Source organism: Alosa sapidissima, chromosome 21, assembly GCF_018492685.1.
Source record: "Alosa sapidissima isolate fAloSap1 chromosome 21, fAloSap1.pri, whole genome shotgun sequence".
NCBI lineage: Eukaryota > Metazoa > Chordata > Actinopteri > Clupeiformes > Clupeidae > Alosa > Alosa sapidissima.
Window position 1 is genome coordinate 25,579,364 of NC_055977.1, and position 18,047 is coordinate 25,597,410.

At 45.4% G+C, this 18,047-nt stretch overlaps 1 protein-coding gene across 2 annotated transcripts in view; it reads left to right on the forward strand.

Moving 5' to 3' along the window:
* LOC121695870 (dolichyl-diphosphooligosaccharide--protein glycosyltransferase subunit STT3B-like) overlaps nt 1–18,047 on the forward strand; it is a 119,513-nt gene that overhangs the window by 34,091 nt on the left and 67,375 nt on the right. For both annotated transcript variants that reach the window (XM_042077032.1, XM_042077033.1), the window contains exon 2: nt 11,437–11,545. In XM_042077032.1, coding sequence (XP_041932966.1) covers nt 11,437–11,545 — 109 coding nt within the window. The remainder of the gene's footprint in view (nt 1–11,436; nt 11,546–18,047) is intronic.

The following is an 18,047-nucleotide window of genomic DNA, read 5'->3' on the forward strand; positions in this document are numbered from 1 at the left end:
CTCCTGCTTACGTTTCTGCTGTGGCACCGATTAGTGAAGGGCCCATAGTGTGTGTGTGTTAGGAAGCACAGCCTAATGGTTTTGCCTGGATATAAGTGCTTGCCTGCGTACTGTTCTCTACCCTCACACGGTGCTCTTAATTAGCATGGCTGTGAACTAAGGGACTTTGCCAGGAAATGTTTTTTCTCTCTCTCTTTCTCTCCCTCTCTCCCTCTTTCTCTCTCCCTCTCTTTCTGTCTATGTCATTCTGCATCTATTTCCACTGATGTGTACTTGTGCACTTTGAGTACTTCCCTCTCAAAGGCCAGAGGTGGCAGCTGCTTGAAATCCTTTGCGGCTGTATTGGCTGCATTACTGTGACCGCGGTAGCATAGCTGAGCCATGTGTCTCCCTTTTCCCCGTGCTTTATTGTGTTGGCCCAGCAGCATCTTGAGAGCCTAATCACGCTGGGAAAAAGTCCGTCCACAGTCCTCTGAGGGCTAGTGGTCCATCTAAGGAGAAGCCTCGCTCTTCCTCTGAGGCATATGGAGCAGGCGGGCCTTGCCTCTAAAACCTCATTTAACTGGCGGTCACTGGGGGTAGTCCGAGGGCCAGAGAGGTCACACGATTCCACCATTTAAAATTGGTCCGTTTGGTTGGAACCATTTGTCATTTTGGACCGTAAGCTTGGCCTGTCGACTGGAATCTTTTCTTTGTGCCTTTTTCTTTTTTTTTTACTTTTTATTTTTGCTCTCACTGTGCTCCTGTGTTCCCTTGTTGAGGCCAAGAGTGATGCGTTCTACATCCCCGGGGGCCACTTCCGTGCCTGTCTTTGGAGTTCTCCCATTTATACCACACACAATAAAACGACAACCTCAGCTTAACTCGATCTGCCTCAGTCCTTTATTTTGTGTTTGTCTTTTTCAACTCCCCCTCTTCTCTACTCCTTGGGGACTTTGTGTCCTTGACTTAGAGAAAGAGAGAGAGAGAAAGAGAGAGAGAGAAAGAGAGAGAGAGAGAAAGTGAGAATACCAAAGAGAATACCAAATCGGGTTTGGGACTTGGTGGTCAGTAGCCATGACTGGGTGGACTAACAGGGCTGGTAAAGAATAACGAAGGGTAGAGGGGCAGATGGTGTTCGTGTTTGGGATGACCACCAGGCCACAGGTCACCCCCATTAGATCCTCGTGTCCGGTTGAAACTTTCAACTGTGCATGGAGGTTCCACTGATATGGCTCACGCTTTTATCCCAAAGTGAATGTCAAAAAGGAAACAATCAAAGTACAGTGTGACTAAAACATGTTAGTACAGCAATAAGTACTACTTGCATAGAATAGAATGACAGTTGAAGAGTTCAAGTGAAGTCAAGGGGAAATTAGAAGACGCATAGTCAGGAAAGGGAGGAAGTTTATGGCAAGTGCTAGAAACACACCGTTTTTAGTGATGCTAGGAGTGGAGGTACTCACGCAAGAGTTGGGTCTTCAGGTGGTTTTTGAAGATAGAGAGGGACGTCCCTGCTCTGGGAGGAACTGGTGGCACTGAGCTGCTCTAGACTTTATTCATTTCCTGTTCAGATGTCATATCCTGCAGAAGACGGGGTTGCCTGTGGGAGCTGGCAAGGAGCTGTCCACATGCTCATACCCAACAGCCAAAGAGCCGCTTTCTCTACCCAGTCTAGACTCAGATGACATGGTTCCTTTGAGTTTTATTTGAATCTGCATTTAAAGTGATGGCATTTGATTTAATGTTTCTTTTAGTGACAAATTCATATTTAACTTTTGTTGAAAAGATCCAGCAAAATCATGCTCTTTAAGCTTGCTGTTCAGCCTGTTCTCTCTCAGATGATGTATTCTTGCTCATCGTATCGACATTAAGGAGAGTAGACTTATTGAAAGCGATTCCTGCCTTTCAGTTTGGAATGGAAGGCAGCATTCTTTTCAGGGGGAGCTCTTTTCATGTCTCACGGATTTATCTTTCTTTTTGAGTTTCGAGTCTCTTTATATCTCACATACACACACACACACACACACACACACACACACACACACACACACACACACACACATACTCTCTCGCTCTCTCACTCACTCTTCCTCTCTCTCTCCCACTCTCTCTCTCTCACACACACATAAACACACACACACACACTTCTCACTTTTCACTATCTCTTTCGCTCTGTTGTGTGAGTCCTGGAGGCAAGGTTCGTCTTGACGGCTTATTGATAGTCCTGGCAGCGTCACGTTCTAATAGAAGATGTCTGGAGAGAGGCTGGGATAATGAGAAAGAGAGGGAAGGCGCCATCAAATCAAACACCGTAGAAATAGAGGCTGATTACTCACCCCGAGGTGAAACTTCCTCTCTTTGGAGAGAAAGGAAAAGGCGAAAAAGTCTGTTGTGTTAATAAACTGAATTATTCAATCTGACTATGAAATGTTTGTAGAACATAAAATTTTAATTGGAGCTTATCTGCATTAAGCTTCCCATAGGTCGCCATTTTTAATAACCCAAATGGTGGGCCATAAAGTGCCTCTTATCTTCTAGTGGCCTCTAGGCAGTTCTCTCCATGATGGTGTGTTTGTGAAAAACACGTCTGCACAAAAAAGGAATAGAGTCATCATTTATTTATTTGGACCACAAACATATTTTACAGTTATAGCAGTATAGCGGTAGAACCCGGGTAGTTGTTGAATAGGAACAGTTCCCTTGAGAGACGGTATTGAATGGCCATAGAGAGACCCTCTAGCTCTTTCTTGACTTATATACCATCCTAGCTAAAGCAGCTGGTTATTTCTTTTTTTTCCAGTGGTCTCAGGTAAACAACATTTCAACATTTGGCCAGTGGTATCCAGGAAAAGTATGTGCAGACGCTACAAGAGCCCCGACAGGGTCAGTGATCTGCTAAACTCTGCAGAGGATTTTGGTACACGGAATTCTCAGCATAAAAGGGCTGCAGTGTTCGCACTCTCTGATCCCAAAAGTCTAGAAATTAAGTGGGAATAGGTGAAGTGGATAGGCTATACCCCCATGCATCAGCAGTAACTATATGATGATGAATTGGACAGTTTACTGGAGGGGGGGGGGGGGGCCTGCATTGGAGTTTCACCCCTGGCTAGTTTTGTTTCGAAAACAGAGAATTCATGTCTCCGTAGAGCACAGTATTGACTTTTAGGTTAAGAGGGTTTTTTTCCCTTCTTGAAGTTTATTTTTTGTGTTGTGATACTGCGGACATTCTAGTCCATTTGTAACTGATGGCCCATATCACAAGGTTAAAGATCTTCTATTTTGTCTGTCGGTATATAAACACTTTTGATGGTTTTGTACACCGCTTATGCTTGAAGAAGAAATGATGCAGAATGTTATTTACTGAAATGTGCAATGAGGGGGATTAGCAGAATGAAACTTTTTTTCTGCAAGACACTTGAAATATAGTTTAATACAGAGACTCTGAAGCACTATATTGGCTCATACTCCTCTACAGGGTGCCTGTTTTTGAAAATGTCATGTGTTTTTTTTTTTCCAAAAGCAAATTGTCCCATGTGTAGCTGAATGATGCAAGTCTGAGATCAAGCTGTGTGTGTATCGCAAATCTGCTTCGCTTACACAAATTTGCTAATGTGCGGCCTTGTAGGGAACGCCATAACACATTGCCATCACAAATTAAACAGGCTGGACAGCTGGCATGTGCACCTTTTGATGTGTTTGAACAGAGTGAGAGGGAGGCCTGGCTACAGAGCTTGTGTCTCTGCGAGTGTGAGGCAGGCCGTCTGCTTTGCCATATCCTGATTCTCTTGTGCTAAATACTTCAACAAGAGCCATGCCGTCCTCAGAGAGGATCAGCTTGTGCATCCAGACCCGCTCAACGCAGTTCATCAATTCCTTACATTTGCATTTCGCATGGAGTTAATGGCACAATGGAGCTTGGTAATTATAAGCGAGACTCATTTTGGTCGGTCTTGTTTTCAAGCAAGGTAAGAGCAGGACATTGAACTCATTTTTTCTGTGCAGGTGATTAACAGAAGAAAGAAGTGATTGCGGCGTAAGATTGTCATATCCCTATAACTATTATCTAACATCTTCTCATTTTAAACTTTTAATTATGCTAAATAATTCACTTGCACCTAGTTAGACAGTCAAAGGGTTTCACATAAGCATTTGTAAATGAGCTAACCTGGGTGCTCTGCCAGTTTCCCTGCCTTGTTGGACAGAATGTAGCTTGCAGAGTTGTCAAGCATTCCCTTTGATCTCAAACCTCCATCACAAAATTAACGTGCCTCATTAAAAACGCTGATTGTCACCTTTCTTTCGGTCCCAGCCTCCAGCTAAAATGGATGGTGTTCTTATCTTGTTTTCGCTATCGTCTTCAAAGTTCCTTCGCCTGCACGTGCAAGTATGGGAGTTATTTAGATTATTTTTATGTACAGAATGTGAAGCGGTCCTTGTAATGGAATACAGTAACTATGCTGCTCTGCATTCATCAATCACAACTCTTCCCATTGCCCACTTACATTCCTCTTGCATGTTGTTCGCTAGTGTAAACAGTACTATGTCAGTGCTGACATTCTAATCTCCTCCCTCGCACTCGTGCGCAAGTAATTACTGCTAAACAATTTAATTTGGAATTATAAAGTGATTTCCTGTGCCATTTGCGCGATGATTGCCATCAAACATCAGCCGAACGCAATTACATCACAGACCACTGATGATGTTTATTTGCACAGACCGGGGATTTAATATGCTTTTGTAAAAAAAGTCTTGTCTGAAACTAACTCTTTATACTAAGGACTCGTGTGTCACTGAAGGGCCTCGATTCTCGTTCACCTGCCTTGTTGAGGGCCTTTGGAACCTGCGATCTCCAGCCCCTACAACGTAAGAATAGCTCTGGATCTTCTCCAGCCATCCAGTGTCACCCCAGTCTGTCTGCTTTGGTGATCGTGTTTGTGCTGACTAGAGGGCTAAAAGCTCCGCCAAGGCAGATCGAGCACAATCTTGTCTGTGGAAGCTGACACCAACTCGCCCCCCCCCCCCCCAAAAAAAAAACCCACCCCACCCTCATCTCCCTGCCCCACCAGGCAAAGCCTCAAATGTCATTGAGCCGAAAGGGACAGCATCCTAAATCCTAGCGAGCCCATTTTCTTTTTAAGATTTGACAGTCCTTAATCTAATTGGCATTATGAAAAGATGTGTGAAAGATATCCCTTAGTCTGTGCTAATCCGTTAAGTGCTACCATTTGCTACCCGATGGCAGTGTGTAACGTTTTTCCTGCAGTTTCTAATCCTTATACTAGGCAGACATGGGAATTGCCACCTTCCATGTGAATGATGGAGCAGGAGAGATAACAGCACCCCCCCCCCCCCCCCCCCATCCCCTCTGAATTTGAGAAGTCGTGTCCGCTTCATCCAACGCCGGGAAGCCAATGGACTTCAACTGTGAGCTTTTTTAATTAGTTTATTGAATGCCGTCTCAGAGGAGAGCAGTTGGGGCAGAGTGATGAATAGTCCTGCACTTGTCCTCTGCCCCCTTCAATATAGTTAGAATGTGGGTCACATGTAATAGAAAGGAAGCCAAACGGAGGGAAGGAGTCAACCTTCTTTTTCTTCTTCTTTTTTCCACTCGGTGGACCGAAAGCCTAGAGCACTTCATCTTCGCATGGCTCGCCGGTAGAAGAGCAGAAAAAGCATCCACTAATGGGGTGAAACTGTCAACGCAAAAGGTCACTCTTGAATGCAAATGTTTGTCGTTGCTGGGCATCCATCACTACGACGACGGAAACTGCAGCACACTCAGACATTTTTAAGGGCGGCAGTGACCACGTCTCCTGGTTTGGTATCGTCTCCTCACAGAAACCCCTTTCCCTTTTGGACTTTGAGTTCAGCATTGAGTCGCCATAACTCTTTGAAACAGTTGTATTGTTGGTGCAGAGGCGAGCAAAATAAAAGTGTGAATAGCTCAGGCATCTTGGTTGGGCCTCACGTCCTGATTTCCTTGTTTGCTTTGGTAATCACCTCCGGGCTTTGTTTTACATTTGAGCGGTTCCACCGTAATGAAGAATTCTTGGCTCACGCTCAGCTTGTGGGATCCGAGATGCTTCGGCTACAAAATGTGCGCCATTTGTTTAGTGGAGCATGAAACATTTATACTAATTCTGTGGCAACGACACAGGACATTAAAGAAATTGTCCCAGCTGCTGCCTCATGTCCCAACAGTTGTTTCCAAGGACTCTTCGGCTGATATGTCCCCTTAGTCGATATATCACTTTGGAGCTATGTATTTTTGCCTCCTCTCTCCTTCTCTCTCTCTCTCTGATTGCTCACTATCTTGTCAGTGTTACCCCCTCAATTTTTCTTAATCCCCCCTCCCTTCCCCTCCACCTTTTCCTCTTTCTTCCTCTCCCTCTCTTTCTCTTTCTCTCTCTCTCTGACTATTCGTTCATTTATTATTGTGCACATGCAGTTTGTCTCTTGCGGCGTTGAACACTGCACATTTGTGCCAACGCGTGCGCCAGCCGTCTGTCTGGTTCTCTGGGAGAGCGCCGCAGCCCTGGGCCTGGGCTTACAATGGGCTCACCTACCGCTGGAGACGACTCGTCTTGTCTCGTCTCGTCTCGTCTCGTCTCTCGCCTCTCGTCTCGTCACTGCCAGCTGGCTCAATCATCCGCAGCCTGCGGGCCCGATCTCATTCGCAGGTAATCTCCAGGCTGAGTGCGACAGAGCAGGTAATTAGTCAAGATGGCGAGAGTGCTTCAGGAGAAGGTGTATCTGTTGGGTTGTACTGTGTGTGTGTGTGTGTGTGTGTGTGTGTGTGTGTGTGTGTGTGTGTGTGTGTGTGTTGGGGGTAAGAAGAGCTCATTTGGACATTTCCCCAAACGGGGGACAGACAGTGAAAAGAAAACCAATGAAGCGTTTGATTGTGTTGATTACTGTTGCATCAGATGCTGCAGGATGGTGCTCTTCAATGGTACCATTCCATTAACCACCCCTCTGGACACACACACACACACACACACACACACACAACACACACCCATCTCTTGGTCCACACCACTGCTACCCTGGGGGTGTGATGGGGTAATATCCAGAAACAGGGTGTTTTATTATCCCGGCACGCAGCGTGATCATAAGTGCAAAAACACATTCCTTTGTTTCCCCCATCACTTCAGATGAATGAAGACATCCCTCAGGACAGACCAGATGCTGATGCAAATTACTTTTTTCCCCTTCCCACACCTGTGTGTGTGTGTGTGTGTGTGTGAGAGAGAAAGTGAGAATGCATAGTGTGTGCGTGTGTGAAGGCAAGAGAAGGGAAGAGGGGAGAGCCTTCTGCTTTTCAAGTCAGCCGCCTACAGGAAGATTTGTATGTGTTGCTGGAGACGAGGCCAGACAGAGGAGTACCTTAGTCCGCCTCATCCACCACCAGCGCCTCAGCAGCAGCAGCAGCAGCAGCGTTCACGCGCTGGCATCCATCCGTCCGCCAGCCAGGCCCCCGAATCGCCGCTTATGCATTAAATCGCTAATGCGCTTGGCAGGCAACGTTAGCCGCACCATCAAAGTGACAAGCGGCAGGAATAAAACACGCGCGTCGTCGGCCACCAGAGCGCTGGAGAGAACGGCTTCACGAGAGCGCTGGGGGAAACGACTTCACGAGAATACAAAGAGGCAGAGGGAGGGGAGCTGGAGAATGGAATTTGTTTTTTTTGTTTTTGTTTTTGTTTTTTTGCTGTTGTTTTTTCACTCCCTCTTTCTCTTCCAGCTTTTCATATGTTAGTGCAGTTGTGCAGTGGAGTGGTGTGCATAAGATGAGACGCTGGGGCTTCTCTGAGTGGAAGCATCGTTCTGCCGTGCCCATATCCTTTCAGGCCTCCCATTGAGTTGTACTGTACTGTAGTTAGAGAGACATATTATTTCTTCCCCCTCTGGAAGCACGAAAGCAGTCTATCAGCTCGGCTCATCAGGTGGCGTGTCTTTCTTGGCCCAAGTGTAGTTTCGCTCTAGTTTTTGAACATATATTCTTGATCCTACATCCTTAGTTGGATGTGTTTTCCTACTTATGCACCTATTTGGTATGCAGCCTGGGTCTACTGAACTGCTTAAGCAAGCCTAGTGTCTTCTTTCGGAGGCTCACATTCATGTAATTGGCTGCTGTGTGTCTGAAGGATTTTTGTATCCAGCCAAAGATCAGCTGGATGCCAAAAAGATCATGCAGTGAACGTGATGAGGAAAGAATTTTATTGCCTTGAGTGTTCTTATTTCTTATTTACAAGGTGTTTTGCAATCCAAAAGGTAGAAGGAATGAGTGTTTGTGTGTGTGTGCGTGTGCGTTCGTGTGTGAGAGAGAGAGGGAGAGAGTGTGTGTGTGTGTGTGTGTGTGTGCGTGCGTGTGTGAGAGAGAGAGGGAGAGAGTGTGTGTGTGTGTGTGCGTGCATGCACAGATCATTATTATTACTCCACCGCTTTCAAGCCTTCTCTTGGCAGATTGTACATTTCACTAAAAATCCAAAGCAGTCTTTAAATGGATGGCAGTTTCGGTTCGGCGACCATAAACTGCATTGAACTGCTTCATGGAATGGCACGGGGACGCTTTTCTCTGACAAAAGAACAGCGCCTGGCTGCCTATACCCCCCCCCCCCCCCCCCCCACTAATCGAGCTGAGGACCTGGCGAGGGAGCCCCGAGCGGGAAGCGATATTGCAGCAGCCGAGCGTTGTGGTGGTCTTCTCTTCTCACCTCTCCTCTCCTCTCCTCTCCTTTCCTCTCCTGTCCTCTGCTCTCCTCTCCTCTCCTCTGATTTCCTCTCCTCTTCTCACCTCTCCTCTCCTCTCCTCTCCTTTTCTCTCATGTCCTCTCCTCTTCTCTCCTCTCCTCTGATTTCCTCTCCTCTTCTCTCCTCTCCTCTCTTCTTCTCTCCTCTTCTCTTCTCTCCTCTCCTCTGATTTCCTCTCCTCTTCTCTCCTCTCCTTTCTTCTTCTCTCCTCTTCTCTTCTCTCCTCTCCTCTCTTCTCCTCTCCTCTCCTCTTTCCTTTCCTTTTCCTCTCCTCTCTTCTCCTCTCCGTGTGGAGCCAAAGCAAATTCGAGGGAGGACTTAGAGGGGAGATTGATTTATGCTCTGCGGCACATTCGCTGCTCCTTTTCCAAGGGAGTGTGGCCCATCCATAAAACACCGAAAGCGTGATGTGTGTGTGTGTGTGTGTAAGGGATAAGATGTGGTGCAGGGTTTCTTTTTCCGTCACCAATCTCTTGGCAAGTGTGTGTGTGTGTGTGTGTGTGTGTGTGTGTGTGTGTGTGTGTGTGGGTGCCTGAAAGTGTGCTGCGTTCCTGTGTGACGGGAAATACTACCTCCTCTGAGCTACGATGGGGAATCACAAAAAGAAAAGGAGAAAAGTGTTACTGATTGGCTGGATGTTGGCTTCCGATTAGTGTGTGTGTGTCTGAGTGTGTGTGTGTGTGTGTGTGGGGTGGTAGTGAGGGTGAGGGGCGGGGGGGGGGGGGGGGGGGGGGGGTGAGTGTGCTGGCAGGTGTATTGGCAAAGCACCAGGGTGGATTTTGCCACCAATCTCTTGGCGGGTTTGTCCTAGTTTCTCGGGTGTCACTTTGTCCACAGTGATGAGTCGGCATTTTTCTGGTGTGTGTGTGTGTGTGTGTGTGTGTGTGTGTGTGTGAGACTAACTGCTGAGCCTCTCCCGGACAAATCTGTCCTGCAGCAACTGATCCGAGCAAAGCCAATGATGACCTGTCAGTGTGGCCGGGCTGGCGGAGAGGAAGGAGCAGGAGCAGGCAGGAAATGACCGATATGAGTAATGAGTGGAGTAGCCACAGCAGTCTGGGGAAGACGCCCCAGACGCCATGTGCTCTGGACTGGTCAGCGTGCAGCCAGGCATGTGGAAGTTCTTCACTGCAGGCCTTCTATGTGATTTCCACTGCAGGCCTCCTACAGTATGTGATTTTTCTTTGGCCTTAATATAACAGATTGAAAGTCATGTTAATGGTAAACTAACTTGTGATGGGGAGAATGGTGCCCCTTTTGAGCCGTAGTGGTACCTGTCTATGAACCAAACCTGGAGAATCACATACTGTAACAAATGACTTTACTACTAAAAGCGCATTACAATTTTATGCCTCACATTCACCTTCACACACACACACACACACACACACACACACACACACACACACACACACACACTCATACACCGATGGAGGAGGCTGCCATGTAAGGCACCACCCTGCACATCAGGAGCACTTTGGGCGTTCAGTGTCTTGCTCAAGGACACCATGACAGAGTTGTAAGGAGCCGCTCTCTAACCGGCAGCCTTTCTTATGGTAGCTGGACGACTCCTCTACCTCCTGAGCCGCCCAGTGGCAAAAAAAAAAAACTGTTTAACTCTATCACTATACATTTCCGGCCATTGATGTGATATTGCCTCAGTGTCCCAGATTGATCTCCAACAAACAGTGTAGAGATTTGACATTTCAGTCAACCTGAGAAGCATGTGGTTGCTTCCAACCTTGTTCTCTTCTATAATTGCTGATGTAAATAATGGAATCCATTTATTGGTGGATGTTGAATATGAGTGTTCGGTAATATTTTCCAATAAACACTCACACACCATTACTTCAGTATGCAATTACACACTCTAATCAATTGGCATCAAAATAACATGCATCAGAGACAACATGAGCTCGTATTACCATAAAATGACGAATGATTTTGTTTCTGATCTGATTTTTTTTGTGTTTTCTTGTCCTCAGCACAGCATGTCTGTAGGATGAGAGTGGTCCACATTACAGATGCTAGTGGCAAAGGAAGAAACGAAGGCAGTTCCAATAAACCTCTGTAATTACTGATGCAGAACAATTTTCTCTCACGGTTGCCCCTCTAATGGAAATATTCATAGACGGCGCACCGGCGGGCCGGCGAAGCCTCTGAAGTGAGAGAGCAGCCAGGGCAGCTATTTGCTATCTAAACAAAAACCACACGTGTGGCAGAGAGCCGTTTCTCCTACTTCCACCGTCACAAATTGTGCGTGGCCATGCCATCTGACTACGGAAAATCTGGAAATAATCAGCATGGCCTTTTTCAAAGTACAAAAAGAGTCAGGGTGAGAGAGAGGGAGGAATGAAGAGAGAGAGAGAGAGAGAGAGAGAGAGAGAGAGAGAGAGAGAGAGAGAGAGAGAGAAATGCATTTCCATGTGCAACAGCTTGGTCAATCGTGTGAGCATATGAGAGAAGATGACTGTAATTTTCCTTGCCTGGTGTTTTGCATGTCATTTGCTTTTGTGCTGACCGATATTCTTTTTTCCTCCTCCATTTTCCCTCTGTGTTCCCTCTTTCTCACATCTATTACTCACTCTCATATGCCCTTCATCACTCACTCACTCCCTCCCTCTCACTAACTTTCCTTCTGTTTATTTCCCCCCATCTCTCTCTCTCCATCTTTTTTTCTTTCACCTTTTCTCTCTGAAGGTTCAACTACAGATCCACCCACTACCTCACATCCAATGGATTCTACGAGTTTCTCAACTGGTTCGATGAGAGGGCATGGTACCCACTCGGCAGAATAGTCGGGGGCACAGTGAGTATTCACTCCTTGGTTCCATGGCAACATTATTGCCTAACTAAACAAGCCGTAACCACAACAGCGCCTCCAACAATCCTAAACAGACCCACATTTGCTGTTCAGACACATTCATATATAATCATTTGGGCACATCAGCACTGACTGTATTTCCTACAAGCTGCAGCCTCCCCTGCACACACAAGCTCGTAGTGTCTTAGAATTATAAATATGATTGATGGCCTTATCAATAAGGCCAGGAGACTGGGTGCGCCCTATGTAACCACTCCTCTCTGTCGAACAAAGCAGGGCTGTGTCTCAAACCGCCTACTTGCTTACTTCAAATACTTAGTTTAAGTATATAGTATACTGTAGATATTAGGACAGTACTAACCATTAAAAAATGGGCTCTATGGAAGGATCACAACCACATGTGGTTGTGATTCTTCCGTAGAGCCCATTTTATATATATTTATATATAGTCCAGCCAGGCAAAGCTAGTGTATCTATGTAGCACAGGTCATACACATTGGTACAATACAAGACATGACATATAAGACACACACATTGGTAATATAAGGCAGGATGGAGCAGAGATAGTGTGTCCACCTGCTAAGCGGCCAGCTCGGGTTTGGCCGTTTAGCAGGTACAATGCTGTGAGTCTCTGATGCCTAGGAGAAAACCGTCTGCTAAATAAAATGTTTGCAGTAAAACGGCTGAAAGGCCATAGAATATGGAAATATAAAAAAGGAAGAGTGCATTAAATCAGTGAGTGAGTGAGTCCAGGGTGGTCCAGCTGGGTCTGGTTGCTGTGATCTGTCACCGTCCCCGCCTGTGCCCCTGTCTGCCTGGGGGAACAGATTGGGTCACAACCCCCCTCACCTCACCTCACCTCACCTCCCACACAGAGTCTCCTTGGGGCCAGCTGTCTGCTCTCCAGCAGTCCACTGCCCTGACTGCTGTATAAAATGCAACATTGATTTGCACATTGGGGCCAGTTCCCCAATTTTTTTTTTGTAGCCCTCCTTGCTTTTTGTTCCCCTGTAGTCATTTGGCCAAACCTCTGGCAAAGCACCCCAGTGCAACTTTTTGTCAGCTGGGGAGAAACATTTTCTAGCTCAGGAGTGTTCCCTGTACAGCAGCTGAAGGTAATGCCTCTTTAACCAGATGTGATCACATCAATAACTGACCTCATTGAAAATGCTGCCCCACGCAATGTTTCCCAGAATCCATCTCTCACTAGGTTACTTCAAGGGCACACATGGTATCAGAAAGAAATAAAGATGAAAGATAGTGAACTACGGTATATATTCAGCATATATATATATATTTGATAACCCCAGTGAAATGTCCTTGAAGGCTGTACAGTTGGTGATGTTTTTTTTGCCCACAAGGTTGCTTTGTAGGTGATTTTGTTTTTGATTGTAAATAGGCTTGGTAGTGGGGCGTCTGTGGGGAACTCCCCTACTTATAGCACTAGAAATGTCTATATACAGTATTCTATACAGTTCTATATTATATTCAAGTAGTAAAGAACCATTCCTCCTTCTTAAGAGCTATGTACACCGGCAGGGGCGCCGCTAGGGTTGTATTCCATAGTACGCAGCATACGTGCTTTTGGTAAATGTAGGCTAGCCTCTCCTAATTGAGCCTAAGAAAAACATTTACAAACTGGAACAGAAAGCCCCTCTTAATCACGTCAACCTACCCATGTCATCCCTTATCAAATAGCCTACTGCATGAAGCGTCTAACTTTTACAACACTGGCTGTAGGTTACGTGGGCTTATAGGCACTATTTAACGCTTTGTAAAAGTTCTGGGATGAGGGAGATTTCTCTCCCGGGATTTTTTTTTAATTCTGGTTGCTAAACACACTATTTTAACGCAGTTTGGAAAGGACAGACATACCTTTACAAAGCAAGCAGCTCTGACTCAAATTAGGTGAACATACCTTATCCGCATTATAACTTCAATGCCCAACCCGCGAAAAAGGGAAAGAAAAGAAACCAATGAGTTTGCGATTTGCGATAGAGAAAAACACAGTTATGGCAACTTAATAACAATAATGATTTGCTCACAACACTCTAAATACATTGTACTGCTGTTTTGGTTGTCCCAAACTTTTAGATGATAGGCAGACCTACGCACAGTCAAGGACTTTTAACACCAGCACCAACCCGACTGGTCATGACGTGCCTTAGCCCCAAAAAGGTTGAGAACCTCTGCTGTACGCATTAACTGAAACCCTGTTACAAACAGCGTTTTATTTTTTAAAATAAGCCTACAGAGGTAAGCAAACAATTCAACATTTTTTTAAACATGTGTAGACCGTGACTAGAGGACAATCTCTCACTGCTAACAGTCAGTGATGTCAGCATCACTGCTAAGAACAGTAGGCCTACGTCTTTTAACGTTAAACCCCTGAAAAATATTAAGCTGCTGCTGTTCATGACTGAATGATTTAGGCTATTATCCTATGAATGAATGGAACATTGTGTTTTTAAGCGCCATCCAAAGCCACGCCCGAAAACCGTCACAGGTCAATCGTTATCATGTCATGACAATGCTACGTTTTCATATTTAGTCTATAGTCTATGGTTTCCATGCACACCATATTCCGGTTTTATTCGGAATAATGCCAATATTCAGGTTGCCCATAAGTCAATAAATATAGGCTAGTTGTCACACAAGTTTTTTTTTTTTTATTGTTGTAGGCTAGATGATTTCACAAATAAAGCCGTGAAAAAATTGTACGCACAGTGCGTACAGGATTACGCCTGCCGGCGCCACTGTACACCGGCACCGACATAACTGCAGCGCACTCCCCTCTCCACATTAATTCCATTACATTACATTGTTCTCAATGCAACTCCGCACACCAGCAACGCCCTTTGCCGCTGCCGCTGCCGACGCCGCTGTGTAGATTACGATTTCAGTTCTATTTTGTCGGCGCCGCTCCATAAAATCCATTGTTCATCCAGTTAAAAACTTGGGCGCTGATGTGCGTGGTAAGTGCACAGTGAACTCATGTCAGCGCCGGTGTACACCGGGTTTTATTCTACAATTCCCCCTGGATTAGTGATGATTCACGTAAATGATTATCTAATCATGAAGAGACAATAGACAGCAGGCCAGAGTGCTGCTATCAGTTTCCCCCCACAGGTGACTCAGGCCTTCAGAGGGTCACTACTCACCTCCCTGGCACTGTCTCAGGCTCGTAATAATAGGCAGACCTGCCATGGCAGATATCCCACGATGCTTTGGGGTTTTTCTTGGGACAGCAGTTGCTCTGAGACCTCCCTGTTTTCTGAAAGTCAAAGCAGACACTCAGGATAAGAAGTTATAGATTAGCTTCATGTCTGAAATCTGCTGAATGCCTCATTCTCCGATAAGATCGTGTTTTTCTTTTCGAGTCCAGAGTGCACAGATATTTGGATGACTGCCATTCAGTGAGAAGGAATAGACTGCTGTATTGTGGACCATGGGAACCACACGGCGAATCGAATGCATAACGGATATTCATGTGCATTACCCGCGGAGGAATAACAGCTCTGCTATTTTTTTTGTTTGTGCTGGGTGTCAGCTAAGCTTTTGTTTTTTTTCCCCATCTTATCTTTTCATTTTTTTCTCGTGTTCATTTTTTTTGTTATATAATTAAACATGAACAGAGGCTTACAGTAATACTTACCTAAGCAATCGTGATGATAAACACAATTGAATTTCTCCCTGAGTCAAAAGGAAAGAATAATTCTGCAATAATTCTACCTTCTCTCAACAAGTTTGCTTGAGGCCAGAGAACTAAAATAGTGAGTGTTAGAGTTCCACTGGCTTGAGTTTGATGATTGGAAAGATTTTATGTGTGTGTGTGTGTGTGGGGGGGGGGGGGGGGGTGGTGGTGAGTACCTCCAGTCTCCAATCCAAAGATCGCTGTGAGGAGACAGGATTGGATGCCGGATGAGAAGATCCAACCTGATTGGCTGTGTGCGGGATGACCCAGCGATAAAAGTCAAACTAATCTGGAGAACCAAGCGCCCCTCGGGATTCCTGCATCTCTGCAGCAATTTTATTCTCATTTCTGCCTTTTCACACCTGAACAGTCAGTCAGTCAGTCTCTCTCTCTCTCTCTCTCTTGCATGGCACGATTGAGTGAGTGCAGTGAATATGAGTGAGACTAAGAGCCGTCTGAAGCTTTCTGAAAACTTCATCTTTTGTTTGTCCTTTGAGTTGCCATAGTTATTTTCTAATCTACTTGTTGGGTTGTAAAATACTAATACTGACTGATTGTTAGTTCAACAGAGCCTGCACCTAACTCATAGCTGTCAGAGGGATAGTCTCGGTAGCAACAGATTTTACAACCTTAACATGGCGTGAAAGTGCTTTCTGATGTTCGTCTGGAAGAGTGTAGTCTGGTGATTGTGGGTCTCTGCGTTGTGTCGACCTCATGAATGAAGAGTGCCATTGTTCTTTTCTTTAACATTTATTCATTTAGCAGACACTTTTATCCAAAGCGACTTCCATATGTTAATTATATATCAAGGGCTATTATCCCCGGAGCAACTTGAGGTTTGAAAAAACACTGCATTTTGACATCAACATTTCCTACTGTAAATGTGAAAATCATTGAATATGGTCAAAAGTGTATGAAAGGGGTAAATGTACTCATCTAATTTGCATAGTATGACGCCACTGGTTGGCAACCACCTTGGATTGTGCACCTTTCAGTAAATTCTGGATGTTGAACATCACAAATGAACAGAACAGTGGGGAAAAAAATCAAATGTAAACCAACATTAGTAAACTATTACTATAACCACAGAGCCCATAAAGTAATAAATCTGGAACTATGTTGGGTGCATAGTATGACGCCACTGGTTGGCAACCACCTTGGATTATGCACCTTTCAGTAAATTCTGGATGTTGAACATCACAAATGAACAGAACAGTGGGGAAAAAAATCAAATGTAAACCAACATTAGTAAACTATTACTATAACCACAGAGCCCATAAAGTAATAAATCTGGAACTATGTTGGGTGACTTTGTAGCTCTAGCCTGACATAGTCATACTCAATTTTAGTCAGAATATGAGTCTGATACTGCTCCATTGGGACGTAATTATGGGGCGTGTTTCAACCGATACAGGGGGGGGGGGATGCCTCTGCACTCAATTGGATAGACCTAACCAATCAGAGCAACAAAATAGCTTACCGTGAGGTGTAGGAAGAAAACACACAAACCATCCTTCTTCTCCTATATCCCCTCCGTTTTTAAAAATAATTCTGTTGAACAGTGATATGCTACAAACATGTTAAACAGCTGGGAAAGGCTGTCGCAAATCCCTCGAACAGGTGGCCAATCAGAGATTTCAAACAAACGAGGGAACATGTCGCAATGCAACAGCCCTGTTTTCCTTTGATGAAAGTGAAACCACGAGTTTTCCCACATCTCAACTTTGGCCAAAGTTTTCAGAAATAATCGTTTTCAGTGATACAACCTCATTAAATAATATGAATTTTCCATATGGGGTCTTAAAAGCCATGTATCCTTCTAGCCACAGCGTTTTTGTTTCAAACATAAGCCTAATCTAAGCATGCTCAGATGACGTGATAGACCAGGTGCTGTTGCTCACCTGTCGTAAAGCCTGATTTCATTGGTCTGCCCGATATAGGGCGGGCATACTTCCACCACAATGAAGCAATGCCAGACCGAACTTCCCGACCTCAAATGTTGTGGACGGGACTAAGTTTGGAATGGCACCCAGGCTATTGTAGCTCTTCAGAGCCCTATTTTTACTACCCCTGCAGTCTGAACCACGTTCATTACAAACACTAAGATCATGTTCACCACGGCCTCCAGCTATTTTGGACAAAGGGTTGAAATAAACATTGTACGCTTAGTGGACACTGTCATGGAAAATGCATAGACGGCTTTGGCTGAAAATCATGGCTGCTTAAACACATTCATAATCCTTAACAATGGTGATGAGCTTAATCTGACCATCCGATTTTTATAATTGACGGGTCACACAATGTGGTTTTTGTAGCACCAAACAGTGTTATGAGATGCTTTAGTTGTGGAACAATTGGACATCTTTGCCTGGACGTCCTTTCTTGTTCAAAAAAAGTCTAAATCTGATGGTGAGAATGCAGATGCCCATGACAGCCAGTGCCGAGCGGGCGAGTCTGCTACAAATGGGTCCGAGAGAGCCGTGTCTGCAGCAGATAAGCCCACTGTGGCCGGATCTGGACAGGCCTACCCTGAGGCGGTGGAATTCGCAGTGCCTGCTGGAGCTCGTTCTAAGTCTGCAGAGACATCCACTACTGCTTTGTTTGAATGAGCTGAATTGGGTGGAGGAATCCACCACGGTCGCACCCGAGTGGGCCAAATCCACGATGGGTGAGTCCACTGTGACCGGCCGGGTCTGAGCAGACACAGCTTAGCGCTGAAAAGAACCCGCCGACTAACCCTGAGAGCGTGAGGGCTACAGAAGCCCCAGCAGCTAAGCCTGTGGAGGGGGAAAT